This window comes from Ptychodera flava, chromosome 4 (assembly GCF_041260155.1).
Source record: "Ptychodera flava strain L36383 chromosome 4, AS_Pfla_20210202, whole genome shotgun sequence".
Lineage (NCBI taxonomy): Eukaryota > Metazoa > Hemichordata > Enteropneusta > Ptychoderidae > Ptychodera > Ptychodera flava.
Window position 1 is genome coordinate 32,350,349 of NC_091931.1, and position 21,244 is coordinate 32,371,592.

Here is a 21,244-nt window from a genome sequence, read left to right on the forward strand (position 1 = left end):
TACCTACAAGAGTTTGTGACCTTCTGTATGGGACCCCGCTAAAACGGAGTCAAATTAATATATTTTGATGATAAAATGACCTTAGGTCTTCCATGTACTTTGTGCTGGACAATCTAGGCATTTTATGTCAAACACACACTGGCTTAAACCTACCGAGTGTCACCTGGAATGTCGATGTTGATGACGAGTCTCATAAAAACGAAATAAACTTGAAGAATCGAGTGACGAGCTGTGATACGTTACCTTCCCGTCTGCAATATTTATATGAGACTACAGCATACTAATGTTTATACATTTTAAAATTCTTTTATGTTAGTTATCAGGCCGAGTCGCAGACGACTCAAAGGTCGTGGTAGGACGGCTTCAAAAGAAGGTGCACAATGCAGGACAGTGTGGTTTGGGTTGGAAGAGCCTGACACAAAAGGGCGGGTAGATTCAGGACTATCTTCGCTCAAGATATCCCTCGTCGACCAATTCTGCACAGCTACAGTATTACATATGTGATCACAAGGAACCTAGAAATATGGTTGTTGTCGTTGTTGTTGTTGTTTGTATTGTTTATGTTTATTAGTTGTGTTGTTGTTGTTCTTGTTGTTGTTGACCAATAAAATTCAACGAACATAACTGTTGTGTTGTTATTAATGTTTCAAACATAATGTAGATGTCATAAGAAACGCTACAAGGACACTATCATTACTTGGCCCGATACAACTCTCTGCTAACGTACACTCGTTTACGTGTATGAAGAGAGTTTACATGGCCGTGAATATGAATAATAAGATTAATAACTCAAAGGATCGTAACTTTACAGCTCAAACATAAATCATAATCAATCACAAAATAAAATGGAGCACTTGTAGGTCAAGTTGAGATACTTTTTTCTGAAAACATCTCCGGATTTGCCAATTTTTTACAGTGCGCGTGACAGTGTGTCGCGTCTTGCTCAGTTTCTGGGGCCCAGTTGTCGTTCGCTCCTGAAATTTTCGGAAATTTTGACGCTTTTCTTGGGGTCGCTGATAATATAATGGAAATAACAGACTCCGCTCTGACCATTAACGTTTATTTGTGGGCGCGGGCTCGAGAAAAGCCACATTGTCTTGTTGTAGACTTACAATATTTGGCAGATCCAGTGGATTGACTATGTAAAGGCTGCTTTAGAACGCTTTAAACACAGAGTCTCCTGTTTTACATTTGTGATCTGCGCTACATTTAATGTTGCAGCAGAGAAGACAAAGGAAATTTTACATGATACGCGCAATCTCCGTCATTAGGTAGGCTGGCAGGCTACCCATTTTCTTTCCTAGTGGTCAGTTGACACGTTCTCCGGCCCCTCTCTTTCAGGTGCCTTCACTTTGTTTCTTGACCCATAACAGTTCACGCAAACAGCTGCAGTACTGGTCACAAGGGCAATAGCGCAAAAGATGACCGCTACAAATAATGGCATCCTTGAATCTCCCATGTTATCATAAAGCTCCCCTGTGAAGAAATTGAATTAAAAGATAGGATTTAGACTACGTTCAAAGAGCTCAAATATTACTTCAGTTTCGTTGAGAAGTTTACATTATACGTACATCACACTAAACGGTCTTTCTCGTCGAAATTACGGCTTCATAAGTGCTATAAGTCCGACTAAGATAAGCTCTCAGATTGTTGTTACATAAAGCTGACTGGACGAGATGGAATGTAATCGATACATTAATCCTGAAATGAAACTTCCTTTTGAGATTGTGGCATCAGAGCTTTCGTGACCTTAGACGGTTAGGAAAAACAGGTCGTATCTCATCAGGTAGCGAAATTCTTGGCATCTCTCAAATATGAAACAAGGAAACTAGATTTACGTTTTTGGATGAATAGAAGTTTGTGCATGTGCTGACTGTCATAGTAGAAGACCAACATTTATCCTTACCTGCAAAAATTAATGCCATTCCGCCAAAGGTACCTTGAACAAAAAATATCAATCCTATAGCATTTGGAAGATCCCTCAACTGTACTATCTCTTTGGTGCAAACATTGAACATGGGTATGCCAACACCGTGAGACAATCCGATACCAACACAAGCAATTACCATGATGACGTAATTCGTGACGAGGGTGTAGGTCAAAACACTGAGTGCATTTAAAGCAAACATCGATGCCAACAAAGCCATAGGGGGAATCACTTTCAGGTCCACAAACCAACCATGAGAAAGCCGACCAGTCACGGAGGACATCCCAAGAGCTGTCATCAGTGCTGCTGCATTCATTCTCGAGATCCCTATGTCGACTGCCCGTACAACTATCCACATCATATACATCACCATTGCGATGCCGAAACCCATCATGCAAACTATAAGCACAGCCATGCAAGGGTATCTCGGAAAGATGTAGAACCCCCACATATGATAAATGACAGAGAATATGTTTCTCCCAGTCTTTTTATTCGAAGTGGAGCAACGACCACCGTGTTCACCATCGACTGCACTTTCAGGCGTCTGTTCATCGTCTTGTACAGGTGTATATCCATCGGGGCTATTAACACGGCTTGAATCACGAAGACCCGACACTGTGGTATCAGATGCTGACCCTTCTTGAGAACTAGTATTGGACTCCATTTGAAATGGCTCCTTGTTGTGTTTCTTTGTCGTCTTGGCAACAGGTTTCATGATCATTGCACATACAAAGATGTTTGCAAACAATCCAGCAAGTATTAGAAACGTACCGTGCCACCCATAAACTTGAATCAGTGTTTCCACAAGAGGCGAGAAGATCATGAATCCAACGCCAGCTCCGACCCCGGCAATTCCATTGGCAAAGGCGTAGCGGTCTGTGAAATACTCGGCTACGATGGACAATGCTGGTATATAGATTACAGCTATACCAGTTCCTTCAAAAAAGGAAATGCAGATTTCATTGATGAAACAATAGATGAGAGATAACATTTGGAGTTTGATATTAAGTAGTGCTTAGTTTTTGAGGAACTTCGCCTTTGAGGGACCTTTGAGGCGTTCTTTCTTTATATTACAAAATTTAAAAGTACGGCATCAACAATGATGAAGCTCTATCAGTCACTCATACTTAGTACGGCATCAACAATGATGAAGCTCTATCAGTCATTATTACACCTCACGTATTATTCAGGTACTGTGATTGGCTGAGCCTCACTCACGTGATATAGAACAAAAAGTGATAGAAAATAGCTCAGGTGATATAGCCCTGTCGCGTGCGCTGATATAGCCCTGTCGCGTGCAGTGATATAGCCCGCTACCACGTTCTGGAATACCGCGCGTACTTTCTGCACGTACCACATCGTCGCGTACATTTACTTGGTATTTTCTGTAAAGCAATGGCTTTTGGAAAGGCACAAGAAATTAGCTCGACCTGAAGTACACGACGACGTTTAGTACATTAAACGAGAAAAGCTTGAACAACACTGTGTTCGTTTTTAGACGTAAACTTCATGTAGCATTGCGATCGAGCAACAAATAGAACGTTTCACTGTGGCGAGTCTCGATCGACACTTGAGGGCTCTGATGTAAATTACAATATTTATCTATAGTAATCAGATTACCCTCTTGAAATAAAGTATAATAAAATAAATAAATAAATAAATAAACTTGACCGCATTCTGAGCAAATTTTCGAAAACAAGTGTGTTTGTTCGGTGTAATAAAATTAATAACACACGCTAGCACGGGCAAGATCACGATTTGTTGCCTGCCCTCGGGCTGGTGCTCATGACGGTAATATTGATGATACCCTCGCCTTCGGCTCGGGCATCATCAATATTACCGTCATGAGCACCATCCCTTGGGCGGGAAACAAATCGTGATCTTGCCCGTGCTGGCGTGTGTATTATTTAACTCATACTTGCGTATTATCAGTATAAGATACCAAGTAGCGCAATATATACCGTTACTTTGCTGTTTGAATTTTTTTACAAAAATATCTGTTTTGCTTCGATCAGACCTATATATAATTAACTTTGAAGCGACACTTTGATACAAAATGGTGTAACAGAGGGAAATATTTTGTTCGGACCCATTTCTTCCAGCTAATCCCCAAATAGGGTCCTACCTTAGTGTATTTACGAGTCGTGAATGCTGAAGCCATCATTTCTGTTACTGATCTCAGCTCAGTGAAAAACCAGCCATGATTTCGTCCTAAAAGCGAGTATTTATTGTCTCAAAGAAGTATGTTGAATTGGTTTTAGGAGTGAACTTCTACCGCGATGTTTTGGTAATTTAGTTTTTCATCAAATCGAAATTTGATCAAACAGAGAACTGATAATGTAGTGCACAAGTCTTAGGCTAAAGTATAGCAAGTTATTTAGATTAGATTTTTTATACCAGAACTTCAACTTTGAGCGAATCGACAAAAATCAAAGATTTCTTAACCAAGTACATGGATGAGAATGAGTTACATTATTTCCAGACTACAATTCTGTCTTCAAAAACGACTTAGGACCTTCACACAGGTGCGGACTATAAGAATCCATCAAGCATTGTGTGGTACTTCAACTTGATTTGGGAAGAAGAGCAAGATATTATACTTAGCGACAAAACAAAAATTCTTATAAAACACACCGAAAGTTACAAGTTGATAATTTAATAGTCACAATATATGTGCGTGTGTGCAGGGAAAAAAGTATCCATAGATTGACTATAGATTTTAACAAACAAGACGGCGATGAAACCAGTTCGCGGTACAAAATTTTAACAGAAGCCGTACAAAACCTTGCAGTATAGAACAATTATGCGGGCGTACTTGCGGTGCCTACACATGGTTGTTTCTCACGGTGGGGGCGGGGGGGAGGGAGGGGGAACAAAGTCTTTATTATCCCATGCTTTTCCAGAGCTTGTATGCTTACCTATTAAAACTGAAAACGTCAAGAAGAGAAGAGGAAGGCTGTCGGTAAAAGCTGTCATTACCAATCCAACCACAACAATGATCGCCCCAGATGCGACTACCTTCTGTGCCCCATACATTGATGTGAGGTATCCACTGACAGGCGCTGTAGGAGAATACAGTTTGGCATAGATCATTTAATCAAATGTAAGTACCACGAGAGCTATCATATTGTACTGCATACTTTCTTAATTATCATACTGTAGGAACAAGATAGTCTGTACTTTCCAGATAAATAAAAAACTTACTTAGGATAGCTACCATGAAGAACAGTATTGTGAAAATCCATGACAAGGTTGCAGCACTCTCGTCGAACGTTTTAATAAATTCAACCATGAAGAGGCCATTCGTACTCGAAAGGCCCCCACAATTGAACTGGACGTAGAAACTGCTGGCAAGTACAAGCCATCTCCGTCGTCTTACGTCTTGTGCGACAATGTCTGTCATGTTTACCAGCGATACGAAGAATAGGTTGCTATACGATGGTCGGGCGATGATTCAGTGGTTGACAGCAGGAAGCGTGGTGATACTTCAGATGAAATGAAACGTCGGTAAGATTTGTCTCTGGATTATATAAAACATATCATCCATCACATTGTCAGATAAGATATTCCCTAAAGCCGAAATCAATAATACACGTATATTTCCTATTAACTTGGCTCCATAAAATAGGTAAGTTGATCCACTCTTCACTGAGTCTGTATTTTACCTTATAAAATTCATTTTTCGCCAATTATGTGACCAAAAGAAACTAGAACTAAATGGTGAATTCGCACTCTGTGCGTGGAGAAGGAGGCTATAGAAAATATCTGTAAGATATTTTATCTGAGCTTACTCAGACTCACCTCACCAGTTACAGTTAAATATGTATCTGGTCGATACTTTACACTTAAAATAAAATAAAATGAAGTGGTCCATATAGACATTCTAGCTAAAAACACATCCATGACTCGTGCTCGTTGCAGTCCCTCATTTGATGACGTTGCTGTGCTTTCTCAATGCACTCAAACCATAATTTAATTAGCGCATTTGGAAGCGAATAATGTTATCTTATTACTGGAAAAGTAACTTGATAATGTAGTGCAGTGGATTCAGAGATGCAAGCGTTCAGGGCGAAAGGTCAGCTTCAAGGACACTTCAAACAAAACGGAGATATACAGAGAAGTGACGGTACTTTACAATTTTCCTTGGCGAACACTTCTGTTCAATAGGCTTACCTATAAAAACCGGGAAGGCTCAGCCCTCTTTATCACGAGTTATATCAGAGCACTGCATGGCCTGTCAGTTGAATACTTAGAAGCGACAAACAGATTTGAAGATTTTAGCTTAAAATATCGATAATCGAGGCTAGTTATATTAAACTCAGGTAATTATTTATTTATTTATCTGTTACTTTTGTTATCTGTTATTTTTGTTTATATATATACATATATATTTATTTATTTATTTATCTATTTATCTGTTATTTTTGTTTATATATATACATATATATTATTTTTATTTATTTATCTATTTATCTGTTATTTTTGTTTATATATATATATATATATATATATATATATATATATATATATATATATATATATATATATATATATATATATATATATATATATATATATATATATATATATATTAGCCATCATCTGATTGGCGAAAGTAGCAGTTTCGAGTACAATGCCTTGCTTAAAATCACATATGGTTGCACCTAATCTGTAACGGCGTATTTCTTTGTGAGCTTGCTCAAAGCAGCTGATCATCCGATCAACAAATTATCCTTGGCAGTCGTTGATTATTAGTTTTGTCTTTCGTATCCTTACATATTACAAATGTCAGAAAGTTGAATTATCGCAATTTTGCGAAAGACGCCAACTCCTTGACTGGATCGACTTGGTCTGGAGACTGAGTAAGGCGCGAGTCACGAAAAATCACTTGATAGAATTGTGTCGCTTAGCTCAACATTAATTGGAATATCCCAGAGAAGTCTGTCATCATTTTATGATCAGCAAGTACTTTGGAAAGCCGGCTCAATTGTTTTAACCATATTCTATCAACAGAGTTCGACATACTTCCCTCTGGTTTTCGTTTTAGATACCCGGCTTGCAGGTCAAACCGGCGCAAGTTGTCATTCACTCCCTCCTCTGTGCGGCTTTTCAAAGATTCGCAAATTGTTTTGTTTAATTGTTTTTGGTACGTTCTGTGTCTATACATTTTTTCTATATTTGCTAATATTTTCATGTATTGTATTCCAGCTACACTTTTTAATTGTCCATGTTCCGGATGAATAAAGTTTTATTGAATTTTATTTAATTGTACGGTAACGCGTGAGTTACGCGTGCATTAGTTAGATAATTGTTGAACGCGTCGAAACTGAAAGACTTGTACTGGCTAAAAACAATCCTGAAGTAAATTTAAAATGTTCGCTTTCAAAATCGAAAATAGATATCAGGGTACACCGTGCAAATTTTTTGTATAAGAGAAATACATGACATAAAATTTACCGATATTCGAAATTAAAAATGGCCGTCATCTAAATGGCGAATATATGGGGACAATCACCTTACGGAGAAAACTTCATTTCTCCATCAGATTCACAACGAGTCTACAAATCCAACTTGACATTGACAGCCCAGCCATATGTTCCAGAGGCGCATTCTACCTTGACATAAAATTCATATCTGCATTTATCGAAAAGCTATAATTCTTCATGTCGCGAAAGCTGGTGACCCGAAAGGGTCACTAGGTAATTGTGACAACGGTCGATCAAACAACAAAAAGCACAATTGGAAGTTGGTGGTAATCATGGTGGAAATCATAAACACATTTGGTACTCAAAATTCAGATCAGACATTGTCAACTATTTATTACAAATACTGGGCTGAGACTCTTGTGATAGGTCATACTTGCTTGTTAAATATTAAACCCATCATAATTTTTTTTTTTTTGTCAGAGATATGATACATATCTTCGACTTTAGTTCTTAGCAACCAAATGACTGTGAAAGGTCTGACAATGTTGTCAAACCGCTTGAGAATAAGACCATACTGAGTACGAACTATCGAATATTAAGCATAAGCCTACTTACGGATGTTCAGGCCTGGCATTTAGGTACTCGGGGCACAACGCAGCTCGAAACGGGTCATGCCAGCCATTGTCGCGGATGACCTTCGCTGAGGCGGTGTTGACCCTTTCTATGGTCGCAAGGTCTACCCGCTGAGGGCGCAGAACACAACACAGATGACAGTCCTGAGCTTTTTGATGTTGTTTGCAAAGCAAGCCGAGGTCGGAAGTGTTATCTTACCAAGTTTACTGCTGCCTAGAGAGTCAGGTTAAACTGTGGACGGGACTCTCTATCTGACTTAAGGTTGAAAACGGTAATCATGAGAATCAATGTCTTTGTCTGTATCCCCTATCAATGACGCTGTTTAGAATTTGTTCCATCTTTCTAGCAGAGAAGTGGATGAATTATCAATAAACCAAATACATAGAGACTATTGAAATCGTCAACTAATTGTGCTTTCCTAACAAAGCTAAGAACTGTTTCGACACCTTTGTCCGGACATACCTATATGTTGTCATAATAAGATCTAGAAAATAATTAAATAACTAACGGTCTGACTAGCACATGGTGGAAAATCCGGGTATCTTGTGGCTCCAATCCATTGAATATTGTGATTACGGTAGAATGCGCTAAGACTTTGCATGTGCACAAACTGTCATAAATGAAACTTTCAACAATTCTATTACACATCAAGAATAAAAATTAGGGTTACTGTCGAAAGTTTATGTATTACCTAACATTTATTGATACTTTAAATTAAAAATGGCGGCCATTATATGCTAACTCGGAGTAAAATCAAACTTCACTTCTGAAAAAAACTAAGATTGTGAAAATATTTCTTAACTCAAGAGCTTCCAAATGAACCCCAACAAGTGGTATATCAGAAAACAATGGTAAAAATTTAATATACTGAACATTTGTACCCGAGGCGCATTCTACCTCCAATACTCAAATCACCGGAGGTGTCTTCAACTTAACATTCAACATAGCGGCCTCAGGAAACAACTCTTAAGAGCGTCTTTCTTCGCCAGATGTCCGTGCACCTCCGTTTTTCATTAACCGTAGATCTTACTGCCATACTCGGACTCTGATTAGTCTAGTTTGGTGTATAATTTTTAAGTTTCAATCATTCTAATTTTTATTACAGTTGATCTTGTTACTCTAAAATATCAATTTTGTTCACATGTATTTAAAATATTTGAGATTTCTGTACTGAAACGTCTTTTTGTGTCTGTTTTGTCGTCTTAGTCGAGATGGAAATACAGTGATATAGTGAACTCGGTACGCTGCATCAAATATTTGCATATGAATAGTAGAAAGTTTCCCTTAGCCAATCAGTGAGGTCACAGCTGATGAAAAGTTCATTGACAGCATATCAATGCCATTATATAGAATCTATATGCCATCAGGCCGTGTCGCAATTAGCTGATTTTTCGACGGCGATCGATAAAATTGGGGAACATATGTAATAATAACAGAACCCCATGGCCTTGGAGGGCGCTCTGTGACGTTCTGAAGGTATTTCACGAGGGATACGGTGTATTCTGCCGCCAGTACTTTTTTGAGCGAAGCAAGGAAAAGTACAATCAGAATACACCGTATACATTTCCGTAATTATATTGTTGTAATGCCATTATTCTTCTCGCTAGGTGACACCTTTGCCTGTTTCTTTTTCAAACATAAACGTTAAATTCAGAGATATTACATTCATATAGCATTGACAGTGTCATTATTATATATTCGGCGTAACCGTCACAAAAAATAATCGTAGGTAGATATTGGGTAATTTCAGCTTGAATATGTAAATGTTTGAAATTGTCATCCTCTTGCGTAAGTATATTTTATCTTTCATGGTGTAAAGTAGTTTCTTACGTTTTTGGTGAAAGCTTACTTCCTATGAATATTTTATATAATTTGAGTTAAAACCTTTGTGTTCTCCATATAAAGCTAAGTTTGATGTGTATAGTAAGACATTTGCCGGTCTAAACCATTGCTAAGTGCAGCTACGCTTCAAATAAAGTATATATCATCGACAAAACTTTGCGCCATCTCTGTGAATTGTTCAGTATGGAACCGCTCAGTAAGCCCATACCTTTAAGAAGTTATTGACAGTACAGAAAACGTGGTAACAACGGTGGATTGACAATAAAGATATGCTTATTTGAAATGTGGTCATATTTATGTAAATGACAGCTCATCGACACGGCAAGAATGATGATTAGTAGTCCAAAGTTAGCAGCAGCACTTTCACTATAGAAATATTGAAAATCAGCGAGTGTCATGCACGATACCATACTATACTATCCTTTATTCCACATTTTTCATAGGCGGAAATGATCCGTTCTTGATGTAAGAACGCATCGTCGGTATTTCGATAAGGACGCAGTAAATTATTCCTTGCATGTTCCTGTAATCAAAGTTCCTTTTCGGAGTTTAGCCTACGTAATATAGACTTAATTATAATTCCTTGCAAAAGACCAACTTATGAGAAACGTTGGCGTTTATCATCATTACGAATATGGTTTTGTGTCAAAAGCTCTTTCCTTATAAAACAAGAGAATTTGGTGTACCCTAAATTATAAGCGGACTTGAATACACCACATTGTATCTGGAACTAAAACTACTCCACTTTCCAACTTTGGACACCGATTGTAAAGTGTCTCGCCTGGCTGTGCCTGACTTTGATTATGAGTAACCACATGATGAGTCCTTTCTGCCTTCTATGAATTCCAGACGCTTAAAGAAGTTGGTCTTTCGACAGTCCTTGATGAAAGCTAAAATGTTGTGATATAGGTTATTATCTTTGAGCCTCATACCTGGATTTACCCGAAGGATATGTCGATTGACTCACCGAAGTTTACACCATTCCAATTCGACAGAGAAACCAAAGAGGTTTTTATTTTAGAAACAAATTCTGCGATATTCTTTTCGTGAAACATGACGGAGGGGCCGCAGTGAAGTATACCAACGCATAATTTTATTTACTATGACTAATATTAAACCTGTCAAAAATAACCATAACTGTTTTCCAATGGACCTGCCCACTGAATCTGCTGTTTTTAATAGAAAACTGACGAGGGATCCGATTAAACCAGGTATTGCAGCAGCACGTTTTGCGGCTAAGGTTTTTTAACAATTCACCAAATTGCCTGATAATTTCCTTTGCTTATGTGTATACTTTGGGTGGTTTATTATTTCCTGAGCCGCCATTTCCTTGGTTAGCTGAGCGGGGGGGGGGGGGGGCTTTATTTCCTGAGCCGCCATTTCCTTGGTTAGCTGAGCCGGGGGGGGGGGGGCTTTAGTTACAGCCCGGGCAATTTTTCATATTGTCATTCCAACGGCAGTAATTAATGCAGCGTTTGTTATACCATGCCGTTTAAAAGAGTGACAATTGTGGATTGGAAATTACATCACAAAGATACCTAATTGGCGCCAGTCTTTCACGTGCCGCGCTAATTAGGTCATGTTGCACTTAAATCCGATTATTAATGTCAGCTAGTCTTGTTCTGAGTTCAGGTGTAAGAGCTGCCGCAGGCTCCGTTTGCTCCGACAAAATTTTACCTCTTTCATTGTAAAGCTCGTTGAGACGCATATTTGCCATCTCCAATTCATCAACACAAGCTCTATTGTCGGGGTTTAGATTATTCCATTCATTTATTCTATTTTCGATGGCTTGTTTTATGTGCATTACCGCTAGCATCATATCGTAACTTCACTAAATGCTTCATTACATGTCAACAAAATTGAGTAGCCCCCCTTCTTGTTCTCCACTTTTGAGCAACCCCCCTTTAGCTTTCGATTTTTTGAGTGACCCCCGTCAGATTCCTCCGACCCCCCAGGCCATAAATGATGACGGCTCCCTAAAAACCTAACAGCGATAGCTACCATCGCGCACATTCATGAGAGTGTGTGCCATAAAGTGTGCCATAAAAATACAAGTGTTTTGAATCTGTGACATAAACAATCAAAGGGCATTGGCAAGTACATTTTCAAGGCAATTTATGTGGTACACAGTGAAGTCCACATCGCAAATATGATTAACCCAGATCAGGTCAAGTAACTCAATCAATTTGCCTTGAAGATCTCTTTTTTTTTGCAGCGAGAACGGAAATCATGACAAGACATCGAAAGTTGTAACTGATTTATGTAGCTTTGTGTGCAAGACAGCATAAGTCGTATTACGGTTAACAGTGTCCTTAAACTTCGAAGAAAAATCTTCTGTTCAGTGGCAACATTGTCAGCATTGTCTTGTTGTTGACTTACAATATTGAGCAGGTCCAGTGGATGGACTATGTAATGTTCTTTGGAACGCTTTAAACTCAGAGTCTCCTCTTTTACGTTTGTGATTTCTGGGCTACATTTAATGTAGTGAAGACAAATTTTACTTGATACGCGCAATCTCCATCATGAGAGAGACTAGCAGGCTGCCCATTTCCTTTCCGAGTGGTCAGTTGACACGTTCTTCGGTCCTTCTTTTTCAGGTACCTCCAATTTGTTTCTTGATCTATAACAGTTCACGCAAACAGCTACAGTACTGGTCACAACGGCAATGGCGCAAAACATTACCGCTAAAAATAATGGCATCCTTGAATCTCCCATAATGTCATAAAGCTTCCCTGTGAAGAAAGTAAACAGAATTTAGACTATGTTCAAGGGGCTGAAATATTGCTTCACTTTCGTTGAGAAGTTAACAGTATACGTACACCATACTAAACGGTCTTTGTCATCGAAATTACAGCTTCATAAGTGCTACAAGTCCAACAACGATATATTCTCTGTTGTTACATAAAGCTGATTGGACGAGATGGAATATAATCGTTACATTAATCTTGAAATTGAACTTCCTTTTGAGAATGTGGCATGATAGTTTTCATGACATTAGAAAGTTAGGCAAGAACAGGTCATCTCTCATAAGGAAGCGAAATTATTGGCATCTCACAAATATGAAACAAGGAAACTAGATTTACGTTCTTGAATACATACGAAATTCGTGTGCGTGCTGACTGTCATAGTAGAAGACCAACATTTATCCTTACCTGCGAAAATTAATGCCATTCCGCCAAAGGCACCTTGGACAAAAAATATCAATCCTATAGCATTTGGAAGATCCCTCAACTGTACTATCTCTCTAGTGCAAACAGTGAACATGGGTAAGCCAACACCGTGAGACAATCCGATACCAATACAAGCAATTACCATGATGACGTAATTAGTGACGAGGGTGTAGGTCAAAACACTGGTTGCATTTAGAACAAACATCGATGCCAGCAAAGCCATCGGGGAAACCACTTTGAGGTCCACAAACAAACCATGAAAGAGCCGACCAGTCACGGAAGACACTCCAAAAGCTGTCATCAGCGCTGCCGCATTCATTCTCGGGATGCCGATGTCGACTGCCCGCACAACTATCCACGTCATATACATTATCACTGCGAAGCCGAAACCCATCATGCAAACTATAAGCACAACCATGCAAGGGTATCTCGGAAAGATATAGAACCCCCACAAATCATAAATGACAGAGAATATGTTTCTCCCAGTCTTTTTATTCGAAGTGGAGCAACGACCACCGTGTTCACCATCGACCGCACTTTCAGGCGTCTGTTCATCGTCTTGTACAGGTGTATATCCGTCAGAGCTTGAATCACGAAGACCCGGCTGTGTGGTATCAGATACTGGCCCTTCTTGAGAACCAGTGTTGAACTCCATTTGAAACGACTCCTTATTGTTCGCCTTTGTCGTCTTGGCAACAGGTTTCATGATCATTGCACACACAAAGATATTTGCAAACAACCCAGCAAGTATTAGAAACGTACCATGCCACCCATACACTTGAATCAGTGTTTCTACAAGAGGCGGGAAGATCATGAATCCAACGCCAGCTCCGACCCCGGCAATTCCATTGGCAAAGGCGTAGCGATCTGTGAAATACTCGGCTACGATGGACAATGCTGGTATATAGATTACAGCTATACCAGTTCCTTCGGGGAAAAAAAACAACACAAATGCAGATTTCATTGATGAACCAATAGATGATAGATAATATATGGATTTGATATTAAGTAGTACTTCGTTTTGAGGAACTTGGCCATTTAGGCGTTCTTTCTTTAAATTACAAAATTTAAAAGTGCCGTAAATAATGAAGAAGCTCTATCAGTCATTTATACTTGCGCATTAGCAGTATAAGATACAAAGTAGTCCAACATATACAGGTACTTTTCTGTTTGAATTTTTTTACTCAAATATTTGTTTTCCCTCGACCAGACTTATATAATTAACTTTGAACTGACACTTTGATACAAACTGGTGTAACAGATGGAGCTATTTTGTTCAGACCCATTTCTTCCAGCTTGCCCCGAAAAAGGACCCTACCTCAGTGTATTTACGAGTTGTTGAATGCTGAAGCCATAATTTCTTTTACTGATCTCAGCCCAGTTAAAAAAAATTAGAAATATGATTTTGTCCCACAAACGAGTACTTATTGTGTCATAGAAGTATGTTGAATTAGGACACATCAGCGTTATTCAGTGGGTAAAGAATGCATTGTTTGCAACCAATGTTGGTTTAGGAGTGAGCTTCTACCGCGATATTTTGGTCATTAGTTTTTCATCAAATCGAAAATTGATCAAGCAGAGAACTGATAATGTAGATGCACATCAAGTCTTAGGCTAAAGTGTAGAAAGTTATTTAGATTAGGCTTATTTTCATACCAAGAACTTCAACTTTTAGCCAATAAGCAAAAATTCAAGGACTTCTTAACAAAGCACATGAATGAGAGTGAGTAAAATTATTTCCAGACTTGAATTTTGTTTTCAAGGACGGCGTAGGACCTTCATCACAGTCGGACTATGAGAATCCATCAAGCATTACATGGTACTTCGACTTGATTTTGGAAGAAGAGCAAGTTATTATACAGCGACAAAATAAAAATACTTAAAAACACACCGAAAGTTACAAGTTGATAAATAAATAGTCACAACATATCTGTATGTGTATAGGGAAGAAAGTGCCCATAGATTGCCTTTCTATTTCAACATACAAGACGGCGATGAAGCCAGGAGCTCGTGGTACAAAATTTTAACGGACATCTTACAAAACCTTGCAGTAGAACAATTTTGCGTGCTTTGATGCCTTTACCTGATTGTTTCTCAAGGTGGGGGAGGGGGAACACATGGTGGGGCGAGGGGGAACAAAGTCGTTATTATTTCATACTTTTCTGGAGCTTGTGTACTTACCAATTAAAACTGAAAACGTAAAGAAGAGAAGAGGAAGGTTGTCGGTAAAAGCTGTCGTTACCATTCCAAGTACAATAATGATCGCCCCCGCCGTGACTACCTTCTGTGCCCCATACACTGACGTGAGGTATCCGATGACTGGCGCTGTTGGAGAATACGGTTTGGCATAGATCATTTTTATTAAATCTAAGATATATGCACAATGATATATTCAGGGACAATAAATGCTAATATTAAAAAACCAAATAAGTTTCGTTGACTACAATTTTTTTTCTGTCTACCTTCTCTTACCTATACGCTCTGCTCGCTTGAGATGTCACGGACTGCCCACTGTGTCAGGTATAAGTAGTAAAATGCACCTTCTTTCTTGCTTCCGCGCGTGACCTCTGTCCGCTATGAGATTATCAAATCTGTATCCTGCAGACTCGATGCACTTGCAAAATATTCAGGTCACGCGCGGAAGCAAGAGTTCACCGTAAGAGGGCGCATGCACTTACACACACAATGCGCAGAGCCTATGAAATTTGCATAAAAGTTCGTGTTAGAGAGCCTCGTTTTCGTTACGCTGACCGCCATTGCAGTGAGGGATAAAATACGGCGAAATGGTGGTCTTTATATATCGACGTGCAGCAAAACGTACAATAGCTAGAACTATAATTTTTGCTTTCAGTTGTAGCATACATACTAATGATCTGTTTTCCTTGGGTAAACTCACAAAAGTTGAGAAGATTTTATTTAAATCGCTACAAAGTGGGTGGCGAGGTCGACCCGCCAAATGCGGAAGTAAACTTCACCTTTTTCGTAAAACAGCTCGATAATGACCTTAGAGGTCTTAAGCCAAGCCGAAAATTTCGGAAAATATTCATTTAATTATTATCAACATTTGGTGAAATTTTCATGACCGTGCGACCATGGACATGTATTTGCGGCAGTGTTGAATGTTGGCATGCAGTTACCATATCGCTGTATACGTAGATCTCGAGGGTCTATGAGTATACGAACACCCGTTACGCTACGTACACCCCACGCTGTTTACCGCGACCAAACCACTTGTAGTTCACACGGCGCGGGTGTTACACGATTAATCTTTCATTTTTTTCAAAGTTTACTCCTATAATCTCGGGTCACTGATGTTATATATAAATAAAGTATTTAATTAATGTCACATTATGACCATCAATACTTAAAAAAATTTTTTGCCAGTTACATGAGTTATAAAATGTGCCAGTCTAGTTCGAGCACGCACGGTAATGCTAGCAGGGATGGCCGCAACGCGCAGCTGTTTACCGGCTATCATTCTAGCCGCATCTATATTCACGTACTCGTGTGCGGGATACAGAGTAGCCGTATTTATCCACGGAGATTTTTTGCAGTCGATGTTATTTCCTACAGTTTTTGTATGCTTGCTAGCTACTAGAATGCGAAAACGGAAAAAATCACTCATAAACGAAACAGCACTGCTAGTGCTAGTCAGTACGACGGGTGTCTACCACTATACTACGTGTACGGCCGCAGACAGTGATAAACGTAGCCCTTCTGTCACCGTAGTGTTTTTTTTTCCATTTGCACTGTCCACGACTTTACCGAGAAGCCAGCCAGGCAGATTGTGTTGGCCAGTGAGGTAACACAAGCTTGCAGTCTTGCTTCGTCGTCACAATCATTGAAAACATAAACAAGAACCGAAAAAAATCTGCCAAGTTAGCCGGTGAGGACCGAGAAAGAGCTGAAAGAGTTTACGTGTACACTCACGCTGCGCTGTAGGTCGCCATGTTAGATTTAACACATGAACGTCGCTGCATAGTCAACTTCAACGAGACTTATTTCAAAAACGGAGGCTTAAGCAACTGAGATTTTTTCAGATCGTATGGACCTACTCAAGATACGTCCCCTCCCTACTTCTCATGGAAATTTGACTTTGGATATGCTTTTGCGGCAGTGTTTAGTGAACGGCATTTTCGGTCGCTCGAAAACCATGAAAATAAGGCTAACGCAAAAACGAATCGATAAAACCCCATAAAAAATCATCGGCGAACACTAACTAAGAGTACAATTCAGCCGCTAACTGGAAACAGGACGGATGCTAAACGAAGGCTGAGATATCTGCGGATAAAATTCTGACGAAAAATGCCATAACCGTCACTCACTGGCTAGAGGGCGCTGTTCGAATTTGAACTAAATCCCTAATTATGCATGCAAATGAAGTACCCTCCTTTCAGACTGATAGGTAAGATAACGCAGACAGAAAAAACTTGTAGACAACGAAACGTATTTGGTTTTTATAATATTAGCATTTATTGTCCCTGAATATATCCCTGTGTTATATGTACCCACGCGAGCTATCTTGTGGTACATTTGCCCATTTGTCCTGCATCTTTTCTTAATTATCATACTGCAGGAACAAGATGGTTTGCACTTTGCAGATAAACAAATAAAAAACTTACTTAGGATAGCAGTAATGAAGTACAGTATCGTAAACATCCATGACAATGTTGCAGCACTCTCGTCGAAAGTTTTAAGAAATTCAACCATGAACAGGCCATTCACACACGAAAGGCCCCCACAATTGAACTGGACGTAGAAACTGCTGGCAAGTACAAGCCATCTCCGTCGTCTTATATCTTGTGCGTCGCTGTCTGCCATGTCTACCAGCGATACGTGGAATAGGTTGCTATACGATGATCAGGCGATGATGCAGTGGCTGACCACAGGAAGCGTAGTGTCGGTAAGTCTTGTCCCTGGATTATACATAAACATGTAATCCATCATATTGTCAGATAAGATATTCCCTGAAGCTGAAATCAATAACAAACGTATATTTCCTCTAACTTGGCTCCATGTAATAGGGCAAGGTTATCCACTCTTCTCTGAGTCTATATTTGTCCTTATAAAGTTCATTTTTATGCTAATTATGGGACCAAGAGAAACTGTGAACTGAATGGTGAATTCGCGCGTTGTGTGTGGAAAAGAAGGCTTGATGGTTGAGGTGTTCAATAGAATGAGACAAGATAGATAAAAATCTATAAGGTATTTTTCTAAGCTTACTCAAACTTACTTTACCAGTTACGGTAAAATATGTAACTGGTCGATACTTTACACTACAAAAATAAAAATGAAGTGGTCGAGAGACATTCTTGATAAAAACACATCCATGACTCGTGCTCGTTGCAATCCCTTATTTGATGACGTTGCTGTGCTTTCTCAATGCACTCTAACGGCAATTTAATAAGCGCATTTGGAGGCGAATGACGTTATCTTATTATTGGGAAAAGTAACTTGATAATGTTGTGCAGTGGATTCAGAGGTGCAAGCGTTCAGGGCGCAGGTCAGCCGACTCAGAAATGACACTTTAAACAAGACGGAGATATACAGAAAAGTATATTTTATCCATCATCTGACTGCCGAAAGCAACAGTTTCGAGTACAATGCCTTGCTTAAAAGCACAATACTATGTTCTTACTTAATCTCTAACGGCGTATTTCTTTGTAAGTTTGCTCAACTATAAGCAGCTGATCATCCCATCAACAAATTCTCCTCCTTGGCAGTCGTTGATAGTTAGTTCTGTCTTTCGTATCGTTACAGATACCAAATGTCAGGATGCTGAATTTTCGCAATTTTGCGAAAGACGTTAACTCCTTGACAGGGTCGACTTGGTCTGGAGAGTAAGGCGCGAGTCACAAAAGTTCATTTGATAGAATCGTGTCGCTTAGCTCAAAATTAATTGGAATACCCCAGAGAAGTCTGTCGTCATTTTATAATGAGCAATGAGCAAATACTTTGGAAAGCCGGCTCAATTGTTTTGTCTAATAATCATATTCTATCGACGGAGTTCGACATACTTCCCTCTGGTTATCGTTTTAGATACCGGGCTTGCAGGTCAAACCGGCGCAAGTTGTCATTCATTCCCACCGCTGTGCGGCATTTCAATGATTGGTAAACTGGTTTGTTTGATTGTTTTTGGTATAGTTCTTTGTCTATGCATTTTTTTGTATATTTTTAATATTTTTATTTATTGTATTCGAGCCACACTTTTTAATTGCCCATGTTCGGGATGAATATTTATTGAATTGAATTGAATTGTTCAGTAAGGCGTGAGTCATGCATTAGTTAGATAATAGTTGTACGCGTCGAAACTGAAAGATTTTATCTGGTTAAAAACAGTCCTGATGGAAATTTAAAATGTTCTCTTTCAAAATCGAAAATTGATATCTGGGTATACAATGCAAATTTTTGTGTAAGAAAAACACATGACATAAAATTTACGGATATTTAAAATAAAAAAAGGCCGTCATGTATATTTTGAATATACGGAGATAATCAAAGTTTCAATTTCGACCAAAAAGCCTTACGGAGAAAACTTCATTTCTCCATCAGTCGATTCAAAATGAGTTTACAAAAGCAACATGCCATTGACAACCCCACCATATGTTCCCTAGGCCTTTTTACCTTAACATAAAATTCATATCTGCATTTAACGAAAAACTATAATTCATCCTGTCTCGAAAGCTGGTGACCCGAAAGGGTCAATAGGTAGTTGCGAAAACGGTCGATTAAACAACTAAAAGCACAATTGGAAGTTGGTGGTATAATGGAAATCATAAACACTTTTCGGTACTCAAAATTCAGATCAAACATTATGGACTATTTATTACAAACTCTGGACTGAGACTCTTGTTATAGGTCATACTTGATTGTTAAATATTAAACCCATCATAGAATTGTTTTGTGAGAGATATAATACATATTTTCAACTTTAGTTCTTAGCAACCAAATGACTGTGATAGGTCGGACAATGTTGTCAAACTGCGCAAGAGAATAAGACCATACTGAGTATGAACTATCAAATATTAAGCATACTTACGGATTTTCAGGCCTAGCTGTTAGCTACTCGGGACACAACGCAGCTCTGTATGGTTCATAGTAGTCATTGCCGTGGATGACCTTCGCTTGTTGTTCGTGGATTGTCAATATTTATTCACAAATATTAAACCCATCATAAAAGTGTTTTGTCAGAGATATAATACATATTTTCAACTTTAGTTCTTAGCAACCAAATGACTGTGATAGGTCGGACAATGTTGTTAAACCGTGCTAAAGAATAGGACAGTACTGAGTATGAATAACGAATATTAAGCATAGTTACGGATGTTCAGGCCTGGCATTTAGGTCCTCATGACACCACGCAGCTCGGCATTGGTCATAGCAGTCATTACCATGGATGACCTTCGCTTGTTGTTCGTGGACGCGTGTTGACCTTTGTTAGGTCGCAAGGTCTAACCGCTGAGGGCGCAGAATACAACACAAATGAAAGTCCCGAGCTATTTGATATTGTTTGCATTGCAAGCCCGGGTCGGAAGTGTTACCTTACCAAGTTTACAGCTGCTTAGAGAGTCAGACAACATAAAACCGTAGACGGGACTCTCTCTCTGACTTAAGGTTGAAAACGGTAATCATTAGAATCATCGTCAATGGTTTGGTCTGTGTCCCTTATCAAGGATGCTGTTCCATCTTTCTAACAGAGAAGTGGGAGAATTATCAATAAACCAAATACATAGAGGCTATTGAATCCGTCAACTATATAATTGCGCTTTCCCACAAAAGCTAGCTAGTCCGTACATACCTATATGTTTTCTTAATAAGCTCTGGAATATGATTAAATAATTAAATCATCGACTTATAATGTCACCAATGTCCGAGAAAGCACCTTCGTAATCAGTCTGAGTTGTTCTTTTCCTATATTCCATTTTGAGTTGATTTGGTCCGTTCTTGGTATAAGAACTCATCGTCGGTATTTCGATAGGGACGCAGTAAATTATTCCTTGGTGTTCTCGTAATCAAAGTTCCTTTTCGGAGTTTAGCCTACGTAATATAGACTTAATTACAATTCCTTGTCAAAAGACAAACTTATGAGAAAACTTAGCGTTTATCATCATCACGAATATAGTTTTATGTCAAAGGCTCTTTCCTTATAAAACAGGAGGATTTGGTGTACTCTAAATTATAAGTGTACTTGTGCAAGCTACTTCGTCGTAAGACAGCTAGAATTGTCGCACAAGATCCATTGAGAT

At 39.0% G+C, this 21,244-nt stretch overlaps 2 protein-coding genes across 4 annotated transcripts; both read right to left on the minus strand.

Moving 5' to 3' along the window:
• Positions 1 to 621: 621 nt before the first annotated feature.
• LOC139131524 (monocarboxylate transporter 12-like) lies at positions 622 to 8,058 on the minus strand. Of its 2 annotated transcripts, none has more exons than XM_070697616.1 (5): positions 7,969 to 8,058; positions 5,132 to 5,447; positions 4,846 to 4,989; positions 1,907 to 2,863; positions 622 to 1,476 (listed from the first exon to the last, which is right to left on the minus strand). In XM_070697616.1, the coding sequence occupies exons 2-5, from the start codon at positions 5,328 to 5,330 to the stop codon at positions 1,301 to 1,303; spliced, it is 1,476 nt and encodes a 491-aa protein (XP_070553717.1). In that variant the 5' UTR covers positions 5,331 to 5,447; positions 7,969 to 8,058; the 3' UTR covers positions 622 to 1,300. The 2 variants fall into 2 exon arrangements, with proteins under 2 accessions (XP_070553717.1, XP_070553718.1); XM_070697617.1 differs by lacking the exon at positions 7,969 to 8,058 and adding an exon at positions 6,101 to 6,264.
• Positions 8,059 to 12,070: 4,012 nt separating this feature from the next.
• LOC139131525 (monocarboxylate transporter 12-like) lies at positions 12,071 to 20,399 on the minus strand. Of its 2 annotated transcripts, none has more exons than XM_070697619.1 (4): positions 20,038 to 20,399; positions 15,180 to 15,323; positions 12,981 to 13,925; positions 12,071 to 12,560 (listed from the first exon to the last, which is right to left on the minus strand). In XM_070697619.1, exons 2-4 carry the CDS (start codon positions 15,241 to 15,243, stop codon positions 12,361 to 12,363), a joined length of 1,209 nt encoding a protein of 402 aa, XP_070553720.1. In that variant the 5' UTR covers positions 15,244 to 15,323; positions 20,038 to 20,399; the 3' UTR covers positions 12,071 to 12,360. The 2 variants fall into 2 exon arrangements, with proteins under 2 accessions (XP_070553720.1, XP_070553719.1); XM_070697618.1 differs by lacking the exon at positions 20,038 to 20,399 and adding an exon at positions 17,621 to 17,914.
• Positions 20,400 to 21,244: the final 845 nt, after the last annotated feature.

Coding starts and splice junctions, on each gene's coding strand:
- LOC139131524 (XM_070697616.1), bottom strand. CDS start 5,330: ATGACAGACATTGTCGCACAAGACGTAAGACGACGGAGATGGCTTGTA. Junction 2,864..4,845: donor GACGTTTTCAGTTTTAATAG/GTAAGCATACAA, acceptor CCTTTTTTGAAG/GAACTGGTATAGCTGTAATC. Junction 1,477..1,906: donor AATGGCATTAATTTTTGCAG/GTAAGGATAAAT, acceptor ATTTCTTCACAG/GGGAGCTTTATGATAACATG.
- LOC139131525 (XM_070697618.1), bottom strand. CDS start 17,819: ATGGCAGACAGCGACGCACAAGATATAAGACGACGGAGATGGCTTGTA. Junction 13,926..15,179: donor TACGTTTTCAGTTTTAATTG/GTAAGTACACAA, acceptor TTTTCCCCGAAG/GAACTGGTATAGCTGTAATC. Junction 12,561..12,980: donor AATGGCATTAATTTTCGCAG/GTAAGGATAAAT, acceptor CTTTCTTCACAG/GGAAGCTTTATGACATTATG.